The sequence below is a fragment of the Anguilla anguilla genome, chromosome 13 (assembly GCF_013347855.1).
Source record: "Anguilla anguilla isolate fAngAng1 chromosome 13, fAngAng1.pri, whole genome shotgun sequence".
Lineage (NCBI taxonomy): Eukaryota > Metazoa > Chordata > Actinopteri > Anguilliformes > Anguillidae > Anguilla > Anguilla anguilla.
Genome location: NC_049213.1, coordinates 40,123,142 through 40,143,135, shown reverse-complemented (window position 1 = coordinate 40,143,135; position 19,994 = coordinate 40,123,142). Strand labels below are relative to the sequence as shown.

Genomic DNA, 19,994 nt, shown 5'->3' with positions numbered 1-19,994 from the left:
TCAGGGCCAGCTCTGTGGTTTGGGCTGGGGGGGGGGGGGGGGGGGGGGGGGACTGCTGGGTCCAGGACCGGCACCACCCTCAGGATTAGCAGCCCACATTCTGCATTAACCGCATGAGAGCCCACACCCAGCCAGGACTGGGTCCCCAAAAACAGCACCACAACCCCCCACCCGCCGTGCCCACACCCGGCCAGGACTGGGTCCCCAAAAACAGCACCACAACCCCCCACCCGCCGTGCCCACACCCGGCCGGGACTGGGTCCCCAAAAACAGCACCACAACCCCCCACCCGCCGTGCCCACAGCCGGTCAGGACTGGGTACCCAAAAACAGCAGCACCCCAAACCCCCCACCCGCCGTGCCCACATCCGGCCAGGACTGGGTCCCCAAAAACAGCAGCACCCCAAACCCCCCCACCCACAGTGCCCAAACCCGGCCAGGACTGGGTCCCCAAAAACAGCACCACAACCCCCCACCCGCCGTGCCCACACCCGGCCAGGACTGGGTCCCCAAAAACAGCACCACAACCCCCCCACCCGCCGTGCCCACACCTGGCCAGGACTGGGTCCCCAAAAACAGCAGCACCCCAAACCCCCCACCCGCCGTGCCCACACCTGGCCAGGACTGGGTCCCCAAAAACAGCACACAACCCCCCACCCACCGTGCCCACACCCGGCCAGGACTGGGTACCCAAAACAGCACCACAACCCCCCACCCGCCGTGCCCACACCTGGCCAGGACTGGGTCCCCAAAAACAGCACACAACACCCCCACCCGCCATGCCCACACCCGGCCAGGACTGGGTACCCAAAAACAGCAGCACCCCAAACCCCCCAGGAACCCCCACCCCACCACCACCAGCTCCGCTTACCTGCCGTCTCTGTCCCAGTCATACACCTCCACCTTGATCGTTCTGCAACGACACCAGGAGACAAGCTGAGCTGATGAATGGACAATGATCCGGAACATGTTACAGCTACAGCTGCTGTGAAAGATTAACTATAGACCTGTGTAAAGTTTATCTGTGTAAAGCTGTGTAAAGTTTATCTGTGTAAAGCTGTGTAAAGTTTATCTGTGTAAACTTGTGTAAAGGTTATCAGTGTAAAGCTGTGTAAAGGTTATCTGTGTAAATCTGTGTAAAGATTATCAGTGTAAAGCTGTGTAAAGGTTATCTGTGTAAATCTGTGTAAAGATTATCTGTGGAAAGCTGTGTAAGGGTTATCTGTGTAAAGCCGTGTAAAGGTTATATGTGAAAAACTGTGTAAAGATTATCTGTCTAATCTGTCTAGTTGTGTGTTCTTTCGTTATAATACAAATGTTTGTTTGTTTGGTTACCATTACACTTCTTGCTGATTAGTAATGATGTTCTCCACTACTGTATGTCGCCCTGAATAAGAGAGTCTGATAAGTTACCATAATTTAATGTAATGAGCAACTTTAGGCATCTGAATTTAACTAATCTATCACATCTTAAACCAATGTTCAGATTTCTTCAAGAATATTAAGTGTGGTGTGGTAGAAGTTCCCCTGGGTTGTTTAGATGTGACGGTATAACCCAGGGAGAGTTGGGCTGGACTAAAACCGAGCATGCATTGTGTAAGAACAGACAGAAAAGAAAAAGTGCAGAGATTATTATTGGTTAAATGACAATAATGCCTTCTGGTTTCAACCCAGTAAACACAGTTATGAGCAACAACAACACAAATGTAAATTACCTGAGAAAGGGCTATTTAACAAACATTTTTGTAAAAAAATTACTACAGTACAATTTAACAGGGAGCAAAAACACATTAATCTTCATTACTTTGATAGAGGGCTTTCAGCCTTCATTACATTTCAGCCCTTCACAGATCGATTTCTGACAAAAACTCTTTCATCCCGTTTATTCTGAGCACTTGATTTTCACAGAGAATGGAAGCAGTTGAAAATTGGCTGGATCTTTCGGTCATAAATGCTAAATTATGAGCAAACAGAGAGGAGGCCGTTTCATCAGTTATCTGAGAAATATGATTTTAACATTGTTGTCGGTGCTAATGAAATCATTAAAGTCATTTTCATAATGATACCATTTAAGTGCCTTTACGATGTTTCCGTCTTGCACTTGGAGGGAAAATTCAGTGAAAGATTAACTAAATGTGTTCTTTCCTCCTCTCCATTCCACCGTACTTTTAATCCCCAAAATGAGCTCATCCCCAAACTGATCTCATCCCCAAACTGAGCTCATCACCAAACTGATTTCATCCCCAAACTGAGCTCATCACCAAACTGATCACATCCCCAAACTGAGCTCATCACCAAACTGATCTCATCCCCAAACTGATCTCATCCCCAAACTGAGCTCATCACCAAACTGATTTCATCCCCAAACTGAGCTCATCACCAAACTGATTTAATCTCCAAACTGAGCTCATCACCAAACTGATCTCATCCCCAAACTGAGCTCATCACCAAACTGATTTCATCCCCAAACTGAGCTCATCTCCAAACTGATCTCATCCCCAAACTGAGCTCATCACCAAACTGATTTCATCCCCAAACTGATCTCATCCCCAAACTGAGCTCATCACCAAACTGATTTCATCCCCAAACTGAGCTCATCTCCAAACTGATCTCATCCCCAGAATGAGCTCATCCTCAGGTGTGTGCAGCAGTTCCCCGCACAGAGGAGGGCAACACCTCATCCAATGAAAATCATCCAGAGAAAATGAAGAAGAGAAAATGAGCAAAGAAGTAGCAGCACAATTCAGAGCAGAAGCGGGGAGAACATTTTTAAACTGGGGGGGCTTCTGAGCAGCCTAGAAGATGCACACGCATACTCTCTCTCTCTCGCTCTCTCACTATCTCTCTCTCTCTCTGTTCCTCTCACTCTCTCTGTCTTTCCCTCTCTCTCACTCTCTCTCTATCTGTCTTCTCCCTCTCTCTGTCTCCCTCTCTCTCTGTCTCTCCCTCTCTCTGTCTCCCTCTCTCTCTGTCTCTCCCTCTCTCTGTCTCCCTCTCTCTGTCTCCCTCTCTCTCTGTCTCTCCCTCTCTCTGTCTCCCTCTCTCTCCCCCTCTCTCCCTTCCTCCACCTGGCAGCGAGTGAGCAAAGTGGAGAGAAAAGGAAGGCGAGTGGGGGCGCAGGTGGGGGGGGGGGGGGTAAGAGATCAGATGCGTTCGCCTCCGGAGTTCCTGTCTCGTGTCCCATCTGCCTGTTCACCTCAACACCTGGGGAACCTTCCTTCCTCCTTCCTCCTACAGACAGGTGTCCGCCCCCCCCAAAAAAATGTATTTGTGCACTTCAAACCACGACTGCACCTGTTCCCCATTCTGCAATCAGTTGGTATTTGACCTCCATGTCAGTGCTGCACGCAGACAGTAAAAACAGAAATAAGTTTGCTGTGCTGCCCGTGACAGCTCATCTGTCCTCCCGTCCCCTCAGACTGGGTCCTGCCGATTGGTCAGCTGCTCTGTGACCCACGTGATGCTGTGTTAGCGTGCTGTGAACCACGAGTTAGCGTGCTGTGACCCGCGCGTTAGCGTGCTGTGACCAGTGTGTTAGCGTGCTGTGACCCGCGCGTTAGCGTGCTGTGACCAGTGTGTTAGCGGGCTGTCACCAGTGTGTTAGCGTGCTGTGACCAGTGTGTTAGCGTGCTGTGAACCATGAGTTAGCGTGCTGTGACCAGTGTGTTAGCTTGCTGTGACCAGTGAGTTAGCATGCTGTGACCAGTGCGTTAGCGTGCTGTGACCAGTGTGTTAGCATGCTGTGAACCGCGCGTTAGCGTGCTGTGACCAGTGCGTTAGCGTGCTGTGACCAGTGTGTTAGCGTGCTGTGACCCACGCGATGCCGCGTTAGCGTGCTGTGAACCATGAGTTAGCGTGCTGTGACCAGTGTGTTAGCGTGCAGTGACCCGCGCGTTAGCGTGCTGTGACCAGTGTGTTAGCGTGCTGTGACCCGCGAGTTAGCGTGCTGTGACCAGTGTGTTAGCGTGCTGTGACCAGTGTGTTAGCGTGCTGTGACCTGTGTGTTAGCGTGCTGTGACCAGTGCGTTAGCATGCTGTGACCAGTGTGTTAGCGTGCTGTGAACCGCGCGTTAGCGTGCTGTGACCAGTGTGTTAGCGTGCTGTGACCAGTGCGTTAGCGTGCTGTGACCAGTGTGTTAGCGTGCTGTGAACCGCGCGTTAGCGTGCTGTGACCAGTGTGTTAGCGTGCTGTGACAAGTGAGTTAGCGTGCTGTGACCAGTGTGTTAGCGTGCTGTGAACCGCGCGTTAGCGTGCTGTGACCAGTGTGTTAGCGTGCTGTGACCAGTGAGTTCGCGTGCTGTGACCAGTGTGTTAGCGTGCTGTGAACCACGCGTTAGCGTGCTGTGACCAGTGTGTTAGCGTGCTGTGACCAGTGTGTTAGCGTGCTGTGACCAGTGTGTTAGCGTGCTGTGAACCGCGCATTAGCGTGCTGTGACCAGTGTGTTAGCGTGCTGTGACCAGTGAGTTAGCGTGCTGTGAACCGCGCATTAGCGTGCTGTGACCAGTGTGTTAGCGTGCTGTGACCAGTGTGTTAGCGTGCTGTGACCAGTGTGTTAGCGTGCTGTGACCAGTGTGTTAGCGTGCTGTGACCAGTGTGTTAGCGTGCTGTGAACCGCGCGTGAGCGTGCTGTGACCAGTGTGTTAGCGTGCTGTGACCAGTGTGTTAGCGTGCTGTGAACCATGAGTTAGCGTGCTGTGACCAGTGTGTTAGCGTGCTGTGACCAGTGTGTTAGCGTGCTGTGAACCATGAGTTAGCTTGCTGTGACCCGCCTATAGACCCGTCGCTAGTGGGGGGAAAGTGGTGACGATTCTAGGGGCCCACAGCTCGGGAGGAGGGGGGCTCAGCTCGGGGGGAGCGATATGTCCCACCACAGTTAAAAAAAATTCAATTTCTTTTATTAAAAAGGGGGGCCCAGAGCAATGTTCTTTCAGGGCTCCCAGAATTCCTAGCGGCACTCCTGCCCTCAGGGCCCAGCACTCTCGCTACAGCACTGGTCACCGTGGTTACGGTTACGACTGAGCACTCCCCCTCTCACCTTCAGGTGGCTCGCCTGGCCTCCCGTAGATGGAGCCTCCCTTCTTCACTTCCTCTACATTTCCTTTTGGATAATGTTACCGGTACAGCTGCAGCCGGGTTCTCAGTCTAGCCTTACGTTATGTTGCTAAAAAAAGACTAATGGTTAGATTTACATTTACAGTTAATGACTATCAATTGGCCTCAGTGCCTAGATGATGTCATACTTTTGTACTCCTGTGAGTGACACTGATGTGCTCTCCACTACTGATCATCACTCTGGGTAAGAAAAGTAATGTAATGTGTTAATGGAGTTTTCTGAAAGTTTGAATATTTGGTCTCATGAGAGGCAGAATGAAGAGTTTGGTGGGGTGAAAGTTCTGTTTATTAATCTCCTGAGCGTAGACGGGCCGAACGGCCTATTCTCCTCATTATGTGCTCTTGTGTTCTCAAGTTCTCAGAGAAAGGAGCAGGAATCAGCACATCTAAACTTTTCAGTCTCTGTTTTGCTTGCGTCCCTTCCCAGAATGCACCTAGATTGTGTGCTTTGGGATTCCCATTCCCATTACTGACTCGATAATAACCTGCATTACTAATAAGGTAAAGTTATGCTCTATTGTTTGTTTCAAATTGGCTTGCACCTGAACACCTTAAAGCAATAAGGATCATTTTAATGGACTGTGGAATGCTTACTTTGCCTGATATTACCCAATTGCGTCCAAACTGTGTATAATCCTATTTGTTATAATAGCCTACTGGCCTAGAATCCAGTGCTGGTTTTGTGGATAGATAATTATTATTACTGCCAATTAGTGTGTATCATACAGTCTCTCATATCTTTGCTAAAATAATATTAAGTAGTGGTGCTACGTCCTCTGAAGCAGCCACAACAAATCACTGTGATGCCATCCTGGGTCAGTTTCAAGCGTCAATTCTGTTTGACCCCAATCACACCTTTCCCCTTCCGACCCACCTTTCTGCCCCCCAGGACCAAAAGTGCGTCATCATCACCCTGAGCAAAAACCCCCCCTACCCCCCCCCCCCCCTCTCTGAAGAGGGGCCAATTGGAAATTCCAGAGCAAACCCCCCCCCCCCCGCTCAGCCTCGCTAAACGCAGTTAGACGGCTTCGCATTGCTGTCAGAAATCATTCTGCATGTGTTTCTATACTCTCACAAATAAAAATACACTGGAGGTGTTTTTGTGTCCATTAAAAAACTAATTTTCCAAGTGTACCCTGAAGGTACAATGTTAGCGTTCCATTTGGGTACTAATAAGCAGCTTTTACAAGCCAAAAAGGGTGCAAGTGAATTATGTACTGCTGCCGTGGGGTACAGTTTTATGTACCGATAGGGCACCACCCCAGTGATAAGTGTCTTAAGACACTTTTTCAGGCCTGTTCTTCTGAGGGTGTAGTGCCCAGCTCACAGTACAGTTGCTATGGATACCAGGGTTGGTGAACAGTGGGTGGGCCTATCAGTCGTAGTCACCATGGTTACCAGTTTTGGGGAGGAGCGTGGTGGGCGGTCGTACCTGTCATAGTCGCCATGGATACCAGGTTTGGGGAGGAGCGCAGTGGGCAGCCCTACCTGTCACAGTCGCCATGGTTACCAGGTTTGGGGAGGAGCGTGGCGGGTGGCCCTACCTGTCATAGTCGCCATGGTTACCAGGTTTGGGGAGGAGCATGGCGGGCAGTCATACCTGTTGTAGTTGCTATGGATACCTGGTTTGGGGAGGAGCATAGCGCGCAGCCCTACCTGTCGTAGTCGCCATGGTTACCAGGTTTGGGGAGGAGCACAGCGCGCAGCCCTACCTGTCGTAGTCGCCATGGTTACCAGGTTTGGGGAGGGGCGCAGTGGGCAGCCTTACCTGTCATAGTCGCCATGGTTACCAGGTTTGGGGAGGGGCGCAGTGGGCAGCCTTACCTGTCGTAGTCGCCATGGTTACCAGGTTTGGGGAGGGGCGCAGTGGGCAGCCCTACCTGTCGTAGTCGCCGTTGCAGAGCGCACGGACGGGAATGGTGAAGGACTGCCAGACGGGGTTCAGGGTGTTCTTCACCACCTCCGTCTTGTGGCAGATGGTGAACCTGCGCCCAGCGGAGAGAGAGATGGAGACGTCAGCGTCTGGTGTCAAAAACACACGTGCGAACAACTCCTCACGACCTCCGCTTGACCTCTGTGACATTTTGAAACCCTCAGTTATCAAGCCATTTCAGTGGGGGGATGCCACGTCAAAAATATGACTGACAGATCCGAAAGCTGTCACATTTAGACCGACTGAGCAGCTGGCAGAGGCAGCACCACCCCTGTGAAATCCCGCCCCCCACCCCTTATGAAGGGTGCTATATAAAATTAAAAATGCGACTGACAAACTGATGTATTGCTACTGGTACCTGTCATCACACAGAGACGGGGCTTCAGAGCCCGTCAGAGAGATCGGCGCCGTGACGCGGATTTTATTGGCGCCCAAAATGATTTAGTGACGCGCGGCCGAGCGCAGAGGTATTCTCTCTGTCAGGCAAAATAAACGACGCCGGCGGGAAAGCAATGTGAGCCGGCTCCCCGAAAGATCCTTCTTCTTATTACGCCCCAGAATGCAAACGGATAAAAACGCTCCGCTGATGTCTATCTCTCTCCACAAAGCCGGAGAAGAAGAAGAAGAAGAGTCGTTTGTCAGGAGCTGGAACGGGGGGAGCTGGCACGACTACAAACTCCACCGCCTGATAGAATCACAAAAGCGCCCCAGCCCACGGAATGCAAAATCCAGCTGTTGCGGTTGTTGTCTTGGAGGAAAGACACTTTTGCAAGTGTCTATGCAAGCATTTACTGATAAATCACTGGGAGCAGTCGAACAGTGTCCGGGTGAATCCTTCTTTTTTTCCCTCAACTGTAATGGCTTTTTTACCCAATGTGTTCAGACACTGTGGATCACCTGAGATTTGCAGGATTTTTGGTCATTGGTACCAGCGTGGTGTACACAGCACCCACAACCCAAAAGGACCCTTTCAAACCACCCCACCTCTCGTCCCACAAAATAACCAATAAAGCACAAGATCGCTGAGATCTCCAGAAATATTCTCTAGATGATCTTTTTTTTAAAAAAATGTAATTAAAAACCTACGTTCCATCCTCGTTGCTCCGGAAGAAAACCATGAAGGGGTCAGATTTCCCGAAGAAGTCCTTCTTGTCCAGCTTGTTGGCGCAGAACTGCATCGTGGCGCTGTCCTGCAGGAGACACAGAGAGGCGCGGTTATTCTTCATTTCCCTCTGAAGACAGGCCGTTAAAAAGGTTATAAATGAATCGCACTACATGTGCAACAAGAACGTCTTCCGATACGTAAGCCTATACATCCTTTTCCCTATAATCCATTCACATTTGCCTTAGAGGGGTAGAGGGGGGTGGATGTGGGGGGGGGGAGCTTTGTTAATGACTCGCTCCTGAGACATGAATTACCTCCGCACTACATTTACGAGACACCTACACTGTTCGCCGTCGGGGGCCCGGGGATGCTGATCGGGCGAAAAGCCGTTTCAGACGGGAGCCGTCCACTCCATCACGGTTACGATACGAGCGAGAGGGAGAGCCAAACCGCGTACGGGCAGAGCCCGCGCCCCGAGGAGGGGGAGCGGTAAAAACAACAGACGGGGAATAAACCCCTGCGCCTGTACGAGCGGGCCGGGGGGGCGTGGGGGGGCGCTCAGAGCCCGTAGCGGCAGTCACGCCGTGACGGATTTCACCTCCGTGTGCACTCCGCGATCGATCCGCGGGATTACCCGGGATCAAAGGGCGTCGCCGGGCCGTTTCCAGGGATACGCATCCGTACGGGAATTTGGGTCCTGAGTGAAGCGGAGCACGCTGCTTGCCGGGACGTCTGGGTTTTTTTTTTGGGCTCCTCCAGCCCGAGATGACCTGGCCCATCAGCCCCTGGTAAGTGTGCTGGGGAGACCTCCTGACCCCAATCGCCCCCCCCCCCCCACCCCCAGACCTCGCCCCCGTTTCAGTCCCCGTGCTCAAGTCCTGGCTGAAAGCCCAGACTGCTGAATAAATAATAAAACAGCTTTTAAACAGGAAATACAGCCAGAGAATCCTCCCCTCTGCCAAGGAGCCCACGCCGGAATAGCAGGGGAGGGGATGTTCTCAGAGAGATCAGGACATTATCTCCTCACTATCAAAGAACCTGTGAGCATTAAATCTGCGTATTACTGAGTATGCTGAGTGTGGGTGGGCCTTGATTATGGTATTATGGTATATGGTATTATCCGCCCAATTGCACTGGGATCATTTTTTGTTTTGTGAGAAAAGGGCAACCGTACGACCCCTTTAACACACCCCCCAAAACATTTTCACAGGGGGGGTGAGTGCAGCTTAATTAAACAGCTAATGACAATCAGACATATTTCCTGTTTTCATACCGCCTCTTGCTGTCAGATCACTTCCTGTCTCAGAGACCGATATCGGGCAGAGGCAGCCGGATCCTTATCTTGCCGCACAGCAGCGCCGGATCAATGACACAACAATCCCAGAATGCCGAGTCCCAAGCCACCCGCCACCGTCGCCACCGCCAGTCAGATCACGTCATGACATTTAGACAGCTGTCCATCCAGGCCATCTCCACTGAACATACACAGACACACACGCACACATACACACACACAACCACGCATGTGCACGCACGCACGCACGCGCACACACACACACACGCACACAGACACACACATACACACACACACACATGCACACATACACACACACAGGCACGCACGCACGCACGTGCACGCACACACACACACGCACACGCATATGCGCACGCACACACACACGCACACACACACACAGGCACGAATGCACGTGCACGCACACACACACACACACACACACACGCACACGCATATGCGCGCACACACACACAGGCACGAATGCACGTGCACTCACACACACACACACACACACACACACACACACACGCATATGCGCGCACACGCACACACACACACCAGCCACTTCTGCACCCCGCATAACCCCCTGAGCAGCACGCCCGCCCCACCTGTAGCCGGGTGTGGTGATGCTTTACCAAGCTTGTGAGAACGTTATGATAATGTCGTCTGTTTGCAGCATCTCGCTGTTTAACATTCTCATTATCGCCCCCCGGTGCTATTGCTGTCCCAGCGCGACTCCAATAAACGTTTCCAAGCGATACATTTCCATTTGCTGGTGATAAATGCTTCCATCCCAAAGTGCAGGACTCACAGAATGTAAAGTCGGTCAGTCTGACATCTGAGATGCAAAAATATGCAGCCATTGATTTGAGCTGCTCGCGTTAGAATTGACTTTAAGATTCTCCTCCTGGTGTGTGAAGGCTTTAAATCAATCTGAATTGATCGCTGTTTACAGCCGATATCAAACCACTCTGATCAGGCAATTCCAGATTCCTCAAAGATTGAAAAACAATTCAGACTTTCAGATTAATGAGCATGATTTCCTGCTTGCATATCTGTGCAGTAACACTGTGTTGATAAGCAGCTACCTGTGAATGACCTGAATATCCCCATTCTGGCTCTCCATCTCACCTCTTCACATAACCCTAATCATAACTCTAACTCAGACCTGTTATTAAATATGTTATATTAAAATTAATTATGACTAATTACACAAGACACTTCAGTAACAGTATAGGACTGAGTGTGTGGTAGCGTGTGCATTACCTTATAATTCCATGGGTATTACATTATAATTACATGTGTATTACATATTTATGTGTGCATTACATTATTATTACATGTGTATTACATGTGCAGTGTTAACATGAGGAACAATAACACAGTCAAAAAATGCCCCCCCCTTGCTATGGTTCAAATGGGTGTGGAAAAAAGCAGAGCTAATGCAGAGCTGTACAGAAACTCTTCATACGAGGCACAGAGGAACACCTTTTACAAGCTTTTTTTAAAGCCTGTTAATCTAATTCCCAAATCATTTGCCCAAAATTAGACATAAAACCGTAGAACAAAGCCATAAGGAGTGGATTTTTAATCAAATAAACTGCTTCAGTGTTCACAGTATTTATCTGTCCTCAGTAAATTGGCTGCGCTGCCTGTAGCTGCACATAACTCCGGCTGAAAGGCATTGTGGGTAAAACGCACCGTGGCACCAGCGGCACCAGCGGCACGCAGCTAATCCACCCTGGAGAGGATTTCTCTTTTTGTTTTGTTGTCTTTTCCGGGCGCGAGGCTCGCCTCCTCGCTCCGCCGCAGCGGGTTCCTCTCCCCGCGGGCGAGCCGGAGGTCCCGGGCCGGCCAAATCCCCCGCGTCCGCCAAACCTTCACCCGCTACACGCCAAGAACGACCTGGCGAACGCCCGCCCCACCTTTCCGCTCTGCACGCAGACCTGTCCCAGCGTGCTCCCGCAGGTCCCGCCAGCTGGAGGAGAACTGGGCCTGTGCGGCTGACGCTCGGCAGGCTGATCCGCCCGGTGGACCGGAGGGCTTTGTGGGATTGGGGATCATCGTGCCCCAACGAGTTTAGCCCATAGACTGTAGAAAAATATCAACAAAGTCACTGTGACGTCACTCATTGACTCTCCATGGGCTTGGTGAAAAGCGTTTTTTTGAAGCCTGGGAAGTGTAGTTCAGTGGTACAAATTGGAGCCAGAGGCTGTGCAGTAGGGACATGAAGTCCAGTCGTCCACTAAGCGCGTGAGATACAGTGACTCTGCAGTGACGCACACGGGCGGCTGAGACACCTTTACTGGAGCCAACCGCACCGGCACAAGGAAGTGAGCTTCAAAAACGCAGCCCGGTTTTGGCCGCTTGGTTTAGCCTCAGGAGTAGAGCTGCCACCTGCCGCCAGGTCATCACACACACGCATCGCAGTGCAGCGCTCACACACACACACGCATCGCAGTGCTCACACACACACACACACACGCATCACAGTGCAGTGCTCACACACACACACGCATCACAGTGCAGTGCTCACACACACACACACACACACAAGCATCACAGTGCAGCACTCACACACACACACACATCACAGTGCAGTGCTCACACACACACACACACACACACACACAAGCATCACAGTGCAGCACTCATACACACACACGCATCACAGTGCAGTGCTCACACACACACACACACACACACACACACACGCGCGCGCATCGCAGTGCAGCGCTCACACACACACACGCATCACAGTGCAGTGCTCACACACACACACACACACACACGCATCACAGTGCAGTGCTCACACACACACTCGCATCGCAGTGCTCACACACACACACGCATCGCAGTGCTCACACACACACACACGCATCGCAGTGCTCACACACACACACACACGCATCGCAGTGCTCACACACACACACACACACGCATCGCAGTGCAGTGCTCACACACACACACACGCATCGCAGTGCTCACACACACACACACACACACACGCATGGCAGTGCTCACACACACACACACATGCATGGCAGTGCTCACACACACACACACACACACACGCATCGCAGTGCTCACACACACACACACACACGCATCGCAGTGCTCACACACACACACACACGCATCGCAGTGCTCACACACACACACACGCATCGCAGCGCTCACACACACACGCATCGCAGTGCTCTCACACACACACACACACACACACGCATCGCAGTGCTCTCACACACACACACACACACACACGCATCGCAGTGCTCTCACACACACACACACACACACACACACACATTGCAGTCTGACACAGACCATCTGGGACCGATGGAGGAGCCGATCCAGGCCACCCAGTCGATACGGACCGTGTGTGTGATGTTGGAGCATCCCTTAAGATCACAGCCCCAGCAGTGAGAGCTGAGAAACAGTGCTGGGGGGGGGGGGATGCTAGGGTATAACCCCATCACAAATCTAGCGGGAATATTATCTGGATGGCGGTAAATGGCGTGTTGTTGCGGCAGCTGGCAGCCTTCTGTTGCCGGGCGTGCGGCGCGGGTGAGGGCGTGGGTGCGGGTGAGGGTGCGGGACATAGACTGGCGCGGGAGGAAACGGTGGTTTATTTACGCTCCCCCCACCCCCCACCCCCCACCCCCCCGGCAGGAAGCGTGCGTGACGAGCGGGACGCGCCTCGCTGCGCCGGCGCGTTTTTGATCGGATCCCGTTTGGCGGGGAGACAGGCCCCCGTCGCGGGCGCGGCGCTCCGCGTGGCACTGCCGCCGGTTCTGCGAGGACGGAGAGGACAGAGCGGCTCGCCTCTCCGCTCGCGCGGCGCTGTTCACGGGGAACAGATGTCCCCCCCCTCGTCTCTTCTGGGTTTGGGGAGGAAAACAGGAAAGGAAGCAGAACTGCAGACGCATCCAGCTGTTTATCTGCTGCACCAAAACAGAGCGTAACAGGCGATCAGTCACAACAATGCATGATGGGAATCCTCCGCAGAATTTCTCCGTTAAAAGAAAAACAGCGAGGGGAAAGAAGCATTTCAGCCAAGGTGGGAATAATGTAAGAATTGTTCCCTGACCCTTAAAAGGTGAAAAGGCTGACCTGCTGGAGATCGGAGGGCATGGAGGCTATGATTGGCCAGCATTCTTGGCCAATCAGAGCAGGTCGTATATCAGCCAGCTCAAGATATAACTTACGAGAACAAAGCCATTAGACGGGTCCGCTTCACACTTCATGTTTCACAGATCAATGCAGCTGAGAATATTTTGTTTGAATCATTCCTTTCATGAAACACGAGATTTCATTGATTTTTTTTTTTTTTTGCCAATACCAGCTCCGGCTATTTGTGTTCCATGCTCCAAAGAGAGGGTTGGCCCATAAATCATAAAGCTATTTTCAGAGGCTGCTAACGCACAATGTACGTACTATATCAACTCTTTTAATCAATGAATTAGTCAATTAATTGCATGGTTTCTACCAGCAATGCAGCTCCCCTCATTGAAGACTTCTCCAGCGGAAATGCTGGATTGCGGTACACGCGTGACAGTACCGCGCGCGACTGTACCGTGAGCCATACCGCATGGTTCTGGCCAAGAGACCAGCCGAATCAGAGCTGGAGCTTAATGCTAACGGCTAGCGCCATAAATAATTCACCCTGCTCCGCGGAGGACAAAGCGCGGTGTCAGCAGCTCTGTAAAGTAAACAGTGTGTGGTCTTAACCAGCCAGAGAGGGCTCTCCAGGGGGATGTGCGTGGGGGGAGATCCAGGAGGGAGGGGGAGGGGGGGGGGGGGCAGCGAGGGGGAGTTTATCAGATGAACCATATCTCAGGGGGGCTCACTAAAGCTGGGCTTCAGGGTTCTTCACCACAGAGAGAGTCCATGAAGAGTGACCTACCTGGGGGAAGTGTGTGGGGCGGGGGGGGGGGGGGGATATATATCCATATATCTATCCAGAGAAGGGAAATCAATAACTGCCACCAGCCCTGGGCTGCCTGCAATTTCAGACGTAATGCAGGATAAATGCATTATAAGGCAGCACGCTGCTGTGAATACAGCTCTACACCCTGCTCTCTACTGCACTAATACAGCTCTACACCCTGCTCTCTACTGCACTAATATAGCTCTACACCCTGCTCTACACCCTGCTCTCTACTGCACTAATACAGCTCTACACCCTGCTCTCTACTGCACTAATATAGCTCTACACCCTGCTCTACACCCTGCTCTCTACTGCACTAATACAGCTCTACACCCTGCTCTCTACTGCACTAATACAGCTCTACACCCTGCTCTCTACTGCACTAATACAGCTCTACACCCTGCTCTCTACTGCACTAATACAGCTCTACACCCTGCTCTCTACTGCACTAATACAGCTCTACACCCTGCTCTCTACTGCACTAATACAGCTCTACACCCTGCTCTCTACTGCACTAATACAGCTCTACACCCTGCTCTCTACTGCACTAATACAGCTCTACACCCTGCTCTCTACTGCACTAATACAGCTCTACACCCTGCTCTCTACTGCACTAATATAGCTCTACACCCTGCTCTCTACTGCACTAATATAGCTCTACACCCTGCTCTCTACTGCACTAATACAGCTCTACACCCTGCTCTCTACTGCACTAATATAGCTCTACACCCTGCTCTCTACTGCACTAATACAGCTCTACACCCTGCTCTCTACTGCACTAATATAGCTCTACACCCTGCTCTCTACTGCACTAATACAGCTCTACACCCTGCTCTCTACTGCACTAATACAGCTCTACACCCTGCTCTCTACTGCACTAATACAGCTCTACACCCTGCTCTCTACTGCACTAATATAGCTCTACACCCTGCTCTACACCCTGCTCTCTACTGCACTAATACAGCTCTACACCCTGCTCTCTACTGCACTAATATAGCTCTACACCCTGCTCTCTACTGCACTAATACAGCTCTACACCCTGCTCTCTACTGCACTAATATAGCTCTACACCCTGCTCTCTACTGCACTAATATAGCTCTACACCCTGCTCTCTACTGCACTAATACAGCTCTACACCCTGCTCTACACCCTGCTCTCTACTGCACTAATACAGCTCTACACCCTGCTCTCTACTGCACTAATATAGCTCTACACCCTGCTCTCTACTGCACTAATACAGCTCTACACCCTGCTCTCTACTGCACTAATATAGCTCTACACCCGGCTCTCTACTGCACTAATATAGCTCTACACCCTGCTCTCTACTGCACTAATACAGCTCTACACCCTGCTCTACACCCTGCTCTCTACTGCACTAATATAGCTCTACACCCTGCTCTCTACTGCACTAATATAGCTCTACACCCTGCTCTCTACTGCACTAATACAGCTCTACACCCTGCTCTACACCCTGCTCTCTACTGCACTAATACAGCTCTACACCCTGCTCTCTACTGCACTAATATAGCTCTACACCCTGCTCTCTACTGCACTAATATAGCTCTACACCCTGCTCTACACCCTGCTCTCTACTGCACTAATATAGCTCTACACCCTGCTCTCTACTGCACTAATATAGCTCTACACCCTGCTCTCTACTGCACTAATATAGGTCTACACCCTGCTCTCTACTGCACTAATACAGCTCTACACCCTGCTCTCTACTGCACTAATATAGCTCTACACCCTGCTCTCTACTGCACTAATATAGCTCTACACCCTGCTCTCTACTGCACTAATATAGCTCTACACCCTGCTCTACACCCTGCTCTCTACTGCACTAATACAGCTCTACACCCTGCTCTCTACTGCACTAATATAGCTCTACACCCTGCTCTCTACTGCACTAATACAGCTCTACACCCTGCTCTCTACTGCACTAATATAGCTCTACACCCTGCTCTCTACTGCACTAATATAGCTCTACACCCTGCTCTACACCCTGCTCTCTACTGCACTAATATAGCTCTACACCCTGCTCTCTACTGCACTAATACAGCTCTACACCCTGCTCTCTACTGCACTAATACAGCTCTACACCCTGCTCTCTACTGCACTAATATAGCTCTACACCCTGCTCTCTACTGCACTAATACAGCTCTACACCCTGCTCTCTACTGCACTAATATAGCTCTACACCCTGCTCTCTCTCTGGGATGGGCCCGCAGCAGTTTAAGGAACTATGCATCTGTCACACACTGCATAGGTTTCCCGTTGAAATCCCAAGTTGTACCCTGGAGAAAAGTTCTTAAGTTGAATTGCTTTAGTAAATATTTGACACCGCTTATGAATAATATATGAAATGCAGTTCAGTGACTTTCTCTGTGTGAAGAAAGAAACAAATAGCAGTAATAGTAACAATCGTAACGAGACCCAAACTGATTCTGTTGTTCGACCATCATTTTAAGAAAAATGCCTGTGCACCCCGACCAGCAATAAACTGCGCATAACTTAGACCTGATGTCACTTCCTGTGCACCCCGACCAGCATTAACTGCGCATAACTTAGACCTGATGTCACTTCCTGTGCACCCCGACCAGCATTAACTGCACATAACTTAGACCTGATGTTACTTCCTGTGCAGCCCGAGAGAAGCCTGGTTTAGTAGCCACAGCTGGTCCGTAACGAGGCTCTCTGGGCCCCCGGTGTGCGGTCCAGTCCTAATAACGCTGCTTCCCAGCTTTAATAATGTATACCGGAGGATGGAAGCGGCTGAAGTTTCCCAGACTGTGGGAGTCATTCCAGCGCCAGGCAGCTCTAACGGGGGCTGGATAAAGCATGTTCTAATGAAATAGGCCTCAATTATTTAAATTATAACGCTGAGTGTTTCAGCGGTCTGAGATGTTATAACACAGTCCCAGACACAGTATCACTCATCTCTCCTCACAAACATCCACACGGACGCACACACACCTACACACACACACACACGCACACACACACACACACACACATACGCATGCACACCTACACGCATGCCCACATGCACGCCAGCACACACACACGTTCCTGATCTCTGTAAAATACACGATGTACAACGATGTCTAAAAAGGAAAAGTTGTCCCCTCCTGTACCCTTACATGCCATTATATGCCGTGCAGTACTGAGAACAGAACAAGTGAGTGAAAGACGAGCAGAGGGAGAGAGACAGAGATGGAGAGAGTGAGGAACAAGCAAGTTCAGAGTTTATCCCAGGTCTTCACACAGATTAGAATAATCAGCCATAAGTACTCACACACTTTCTCTTAAACCCAAGCCCCCCCCCCCCACCCCCCCCCCTTTCTCTCTCGTCTGGTCATTTCCAGTCCCACGTTGTTATTGTGTCTATTAATAACCCTGTAGAACACTGAGCGCGGGTTGGTTTTGCAGCTGAAAGCTGCGGCATTGTGAACATTTCCCCGCTCATGCTGTTCAGGATAATTACTGTCTGCCAGGCCTCCCTACCTCCCTGCCTCCCTGCCTCCCTGCCTCTGCCTCATTAAGGAGGCGAGCGTTATAAGGCTCCCTGCCTCCCTGCCTCTGCCTCATTAAGGAGGCGAGCGTTATAAGGCTCCCTGCCTCCCTGCCTCTACCTCATTAAGGAGGCGAGCGTTATAAGGCTCCCTGCCTCTGCCTCATTAAGGAGGCGAGCGTTATAAGGCTCCCTGCCTCCCTGCCTCATTAAGGAGGCGAGCGTTATAAGGCTCCCTGCCTCTGCCTCATTAAGGAGGCGAGCGTTATAAGGCTCCCTGCCTCTGCCTCATTAAGGAGGCGAGCGTTATAAGGCTCCCTGCCTCCCTGCCTCTGCCTCATTAAGGAGGCGAGCGTTATAAGGCTCCCTGCCTCCCTGCCTCTGCCTCATTAAGGAGGCGAGCGTTATAAGGCTCCCTGCCTCTGCCTCATTAAGGAGGCGAGCGTTATAAGGCTCCCTGCCTCTGCCTCATTAAGGAGGCGAGCGTTATAAGGCTCCCTGCCTCCCTGCCTCTGTCTCATTAAGGAGGCGAGCGTTATAAGGCTCCCTGCCTCTACCTCATTAAGGAAGCGAGCGTTATAAGGCTCCCTGCCTCTACCTCATTAAGGAGGCGAGCGTTATAAGGCTCCCTGCCTCTACCTCATTAAGGAGGAGAGCGTTATAAGGCTCCCTGCCTCTACCTCATTAAGGAGGCGAGCGTTATAAGGCTCCCTGCCTCTACCTCATTAAGGAGGCGAGCGTTATAAGGCTTCCTGCCTCCCTGCCTCTACCTCATTAAGGAGGCGAGCGTTACGAGGCTCGAGAGGTCACTGCCTCTCCACGGCGTCTTAATGCTTTAGCCCCGCCCCCACGTTTCCTACGACAGCCATTGCAGTGAGCAGCAGGCCATTTGTCAACAGAGATTTAAATCTTGTTTAGCAAGCGGGGGTTCGAGGCAAGATGGCCCCTCCCTCTTGTCAGCGACGCCAAAACCCCAGGTTCAAAGATTCTAAGGTTCAAAGGTTGTGGTGGCAACTTCAAAAAAAAAATTTTTTTGCCTCATCTCCAATTTCTACAAAACTGCCAGTTAAATCTGCTTATTTCTTAGAGCAAAAAAGCCTTAATGTCTCATATAAATGTACATCAATAAATGATTTATTTCATTTTATTAGTACAGTGAGATAGTTTCCGTATAGAGAGCCCTCTATAATGTAATCACAAAGCTTAATTAGTTGGTGTTTAAACATTTATGAAACATTTATGAGACAGCGAGACTCTCATTTCATTACTCAAATTGTACCCAGGGCTGTTTTCTGGAAAATGTATAAGGAATTTACATCACAGTCATAATTTTCTAATATATGAAATTAAAGCTTGAAATCAAGTTTCATTAAAAAAAAAAAAAGAAAAGGTTTCCCCTGCAGAGCCAATTCCCTTCAAAATCGCACAGCTAGTTCAGCACTACTGAGAATGAGATGTATTTTTACATAAGATAAAACGCAATGTTGGTGACCTTTGCACTTTGACCTTTGGCATATGGACTTCAAATGAGACAGCAGTAACTTGGCTGGGCTACACAGCCAAGGGGGGTGCGGTAGCTGAAAATGGAGTTAGGTGACAGGTCTGTCCCAGCACAGCGACCCGGCTCAGGTACTTTAACAGCAGGAGGTGCTGAAGCCACAGTGGTGCAGAGGTTAGAGCCACAGGTGAGCTGGGATAGAGGAACACACCTGAGAGAATCAGAGCCACAGGTGAGCTGGGATAGAGGAGCACACCTGAGAGAATCAGAGCCACAGGTGAGCTGGGATAGAGGAGCACACCTGAGAGAATCAGAGCCACAGGTGAACTGGGATAGAGGAACACACCTGAGAGAATCAGAGCCACAGGTGAGCTGGGATAGAGGAGCACACCTGAGAGAATCAGAGCCACAGGTGAACTGGGATAGAGGAGCACACCTGAGAGAATCAGAGCCACAGGTGAGCTGGGATAGAGGAACACACCTGAGAGAATCAGAGCCACAGGTGAGCTGGGATAGAGGAACACACCTGAGAGAATCAGAGCCACAGGTGTGCTGGGATAGAGAAGCACACCTGAGAGAAATAGAGCCACAGGTGACCTGGGATAGA

The 19,994-nt window shown here is 50.9% G+C and overlaps 1 protein-coding gene across 3 annotated transcripts in view; it reads right to left on the bottom strand.

Annotated features, from left to right (window-relative positions):
• LOC118211897 (copine-5-like) overlaps positions 1–19,994 on the bottom strand; it is a 137,665-nt gene that overhangs the window by 32,084 nt on the left and 85,587 nt on the right. For all 3 annotated transcript variants that reach the window (XM_035389463.1, XM_035389465.1, XM_035389464.1), the window contains 3 exons: positions 8,133–8,236; positions 6,994–7,098; positions 871–912 (listed from right to left, as the gene is read on the bottom strand). In XM_035389463.1, coding sequence (XP_035245354.1) covers positions 871–912; positions 6,994–7,098; positions 8,133–8,236 — 251 coding nt within the window. The remainder of the gene's footprint in view (positions 1–870; positions 913–6,993; positions 7,099–8,132; positions 8,237–19,994) is intronic.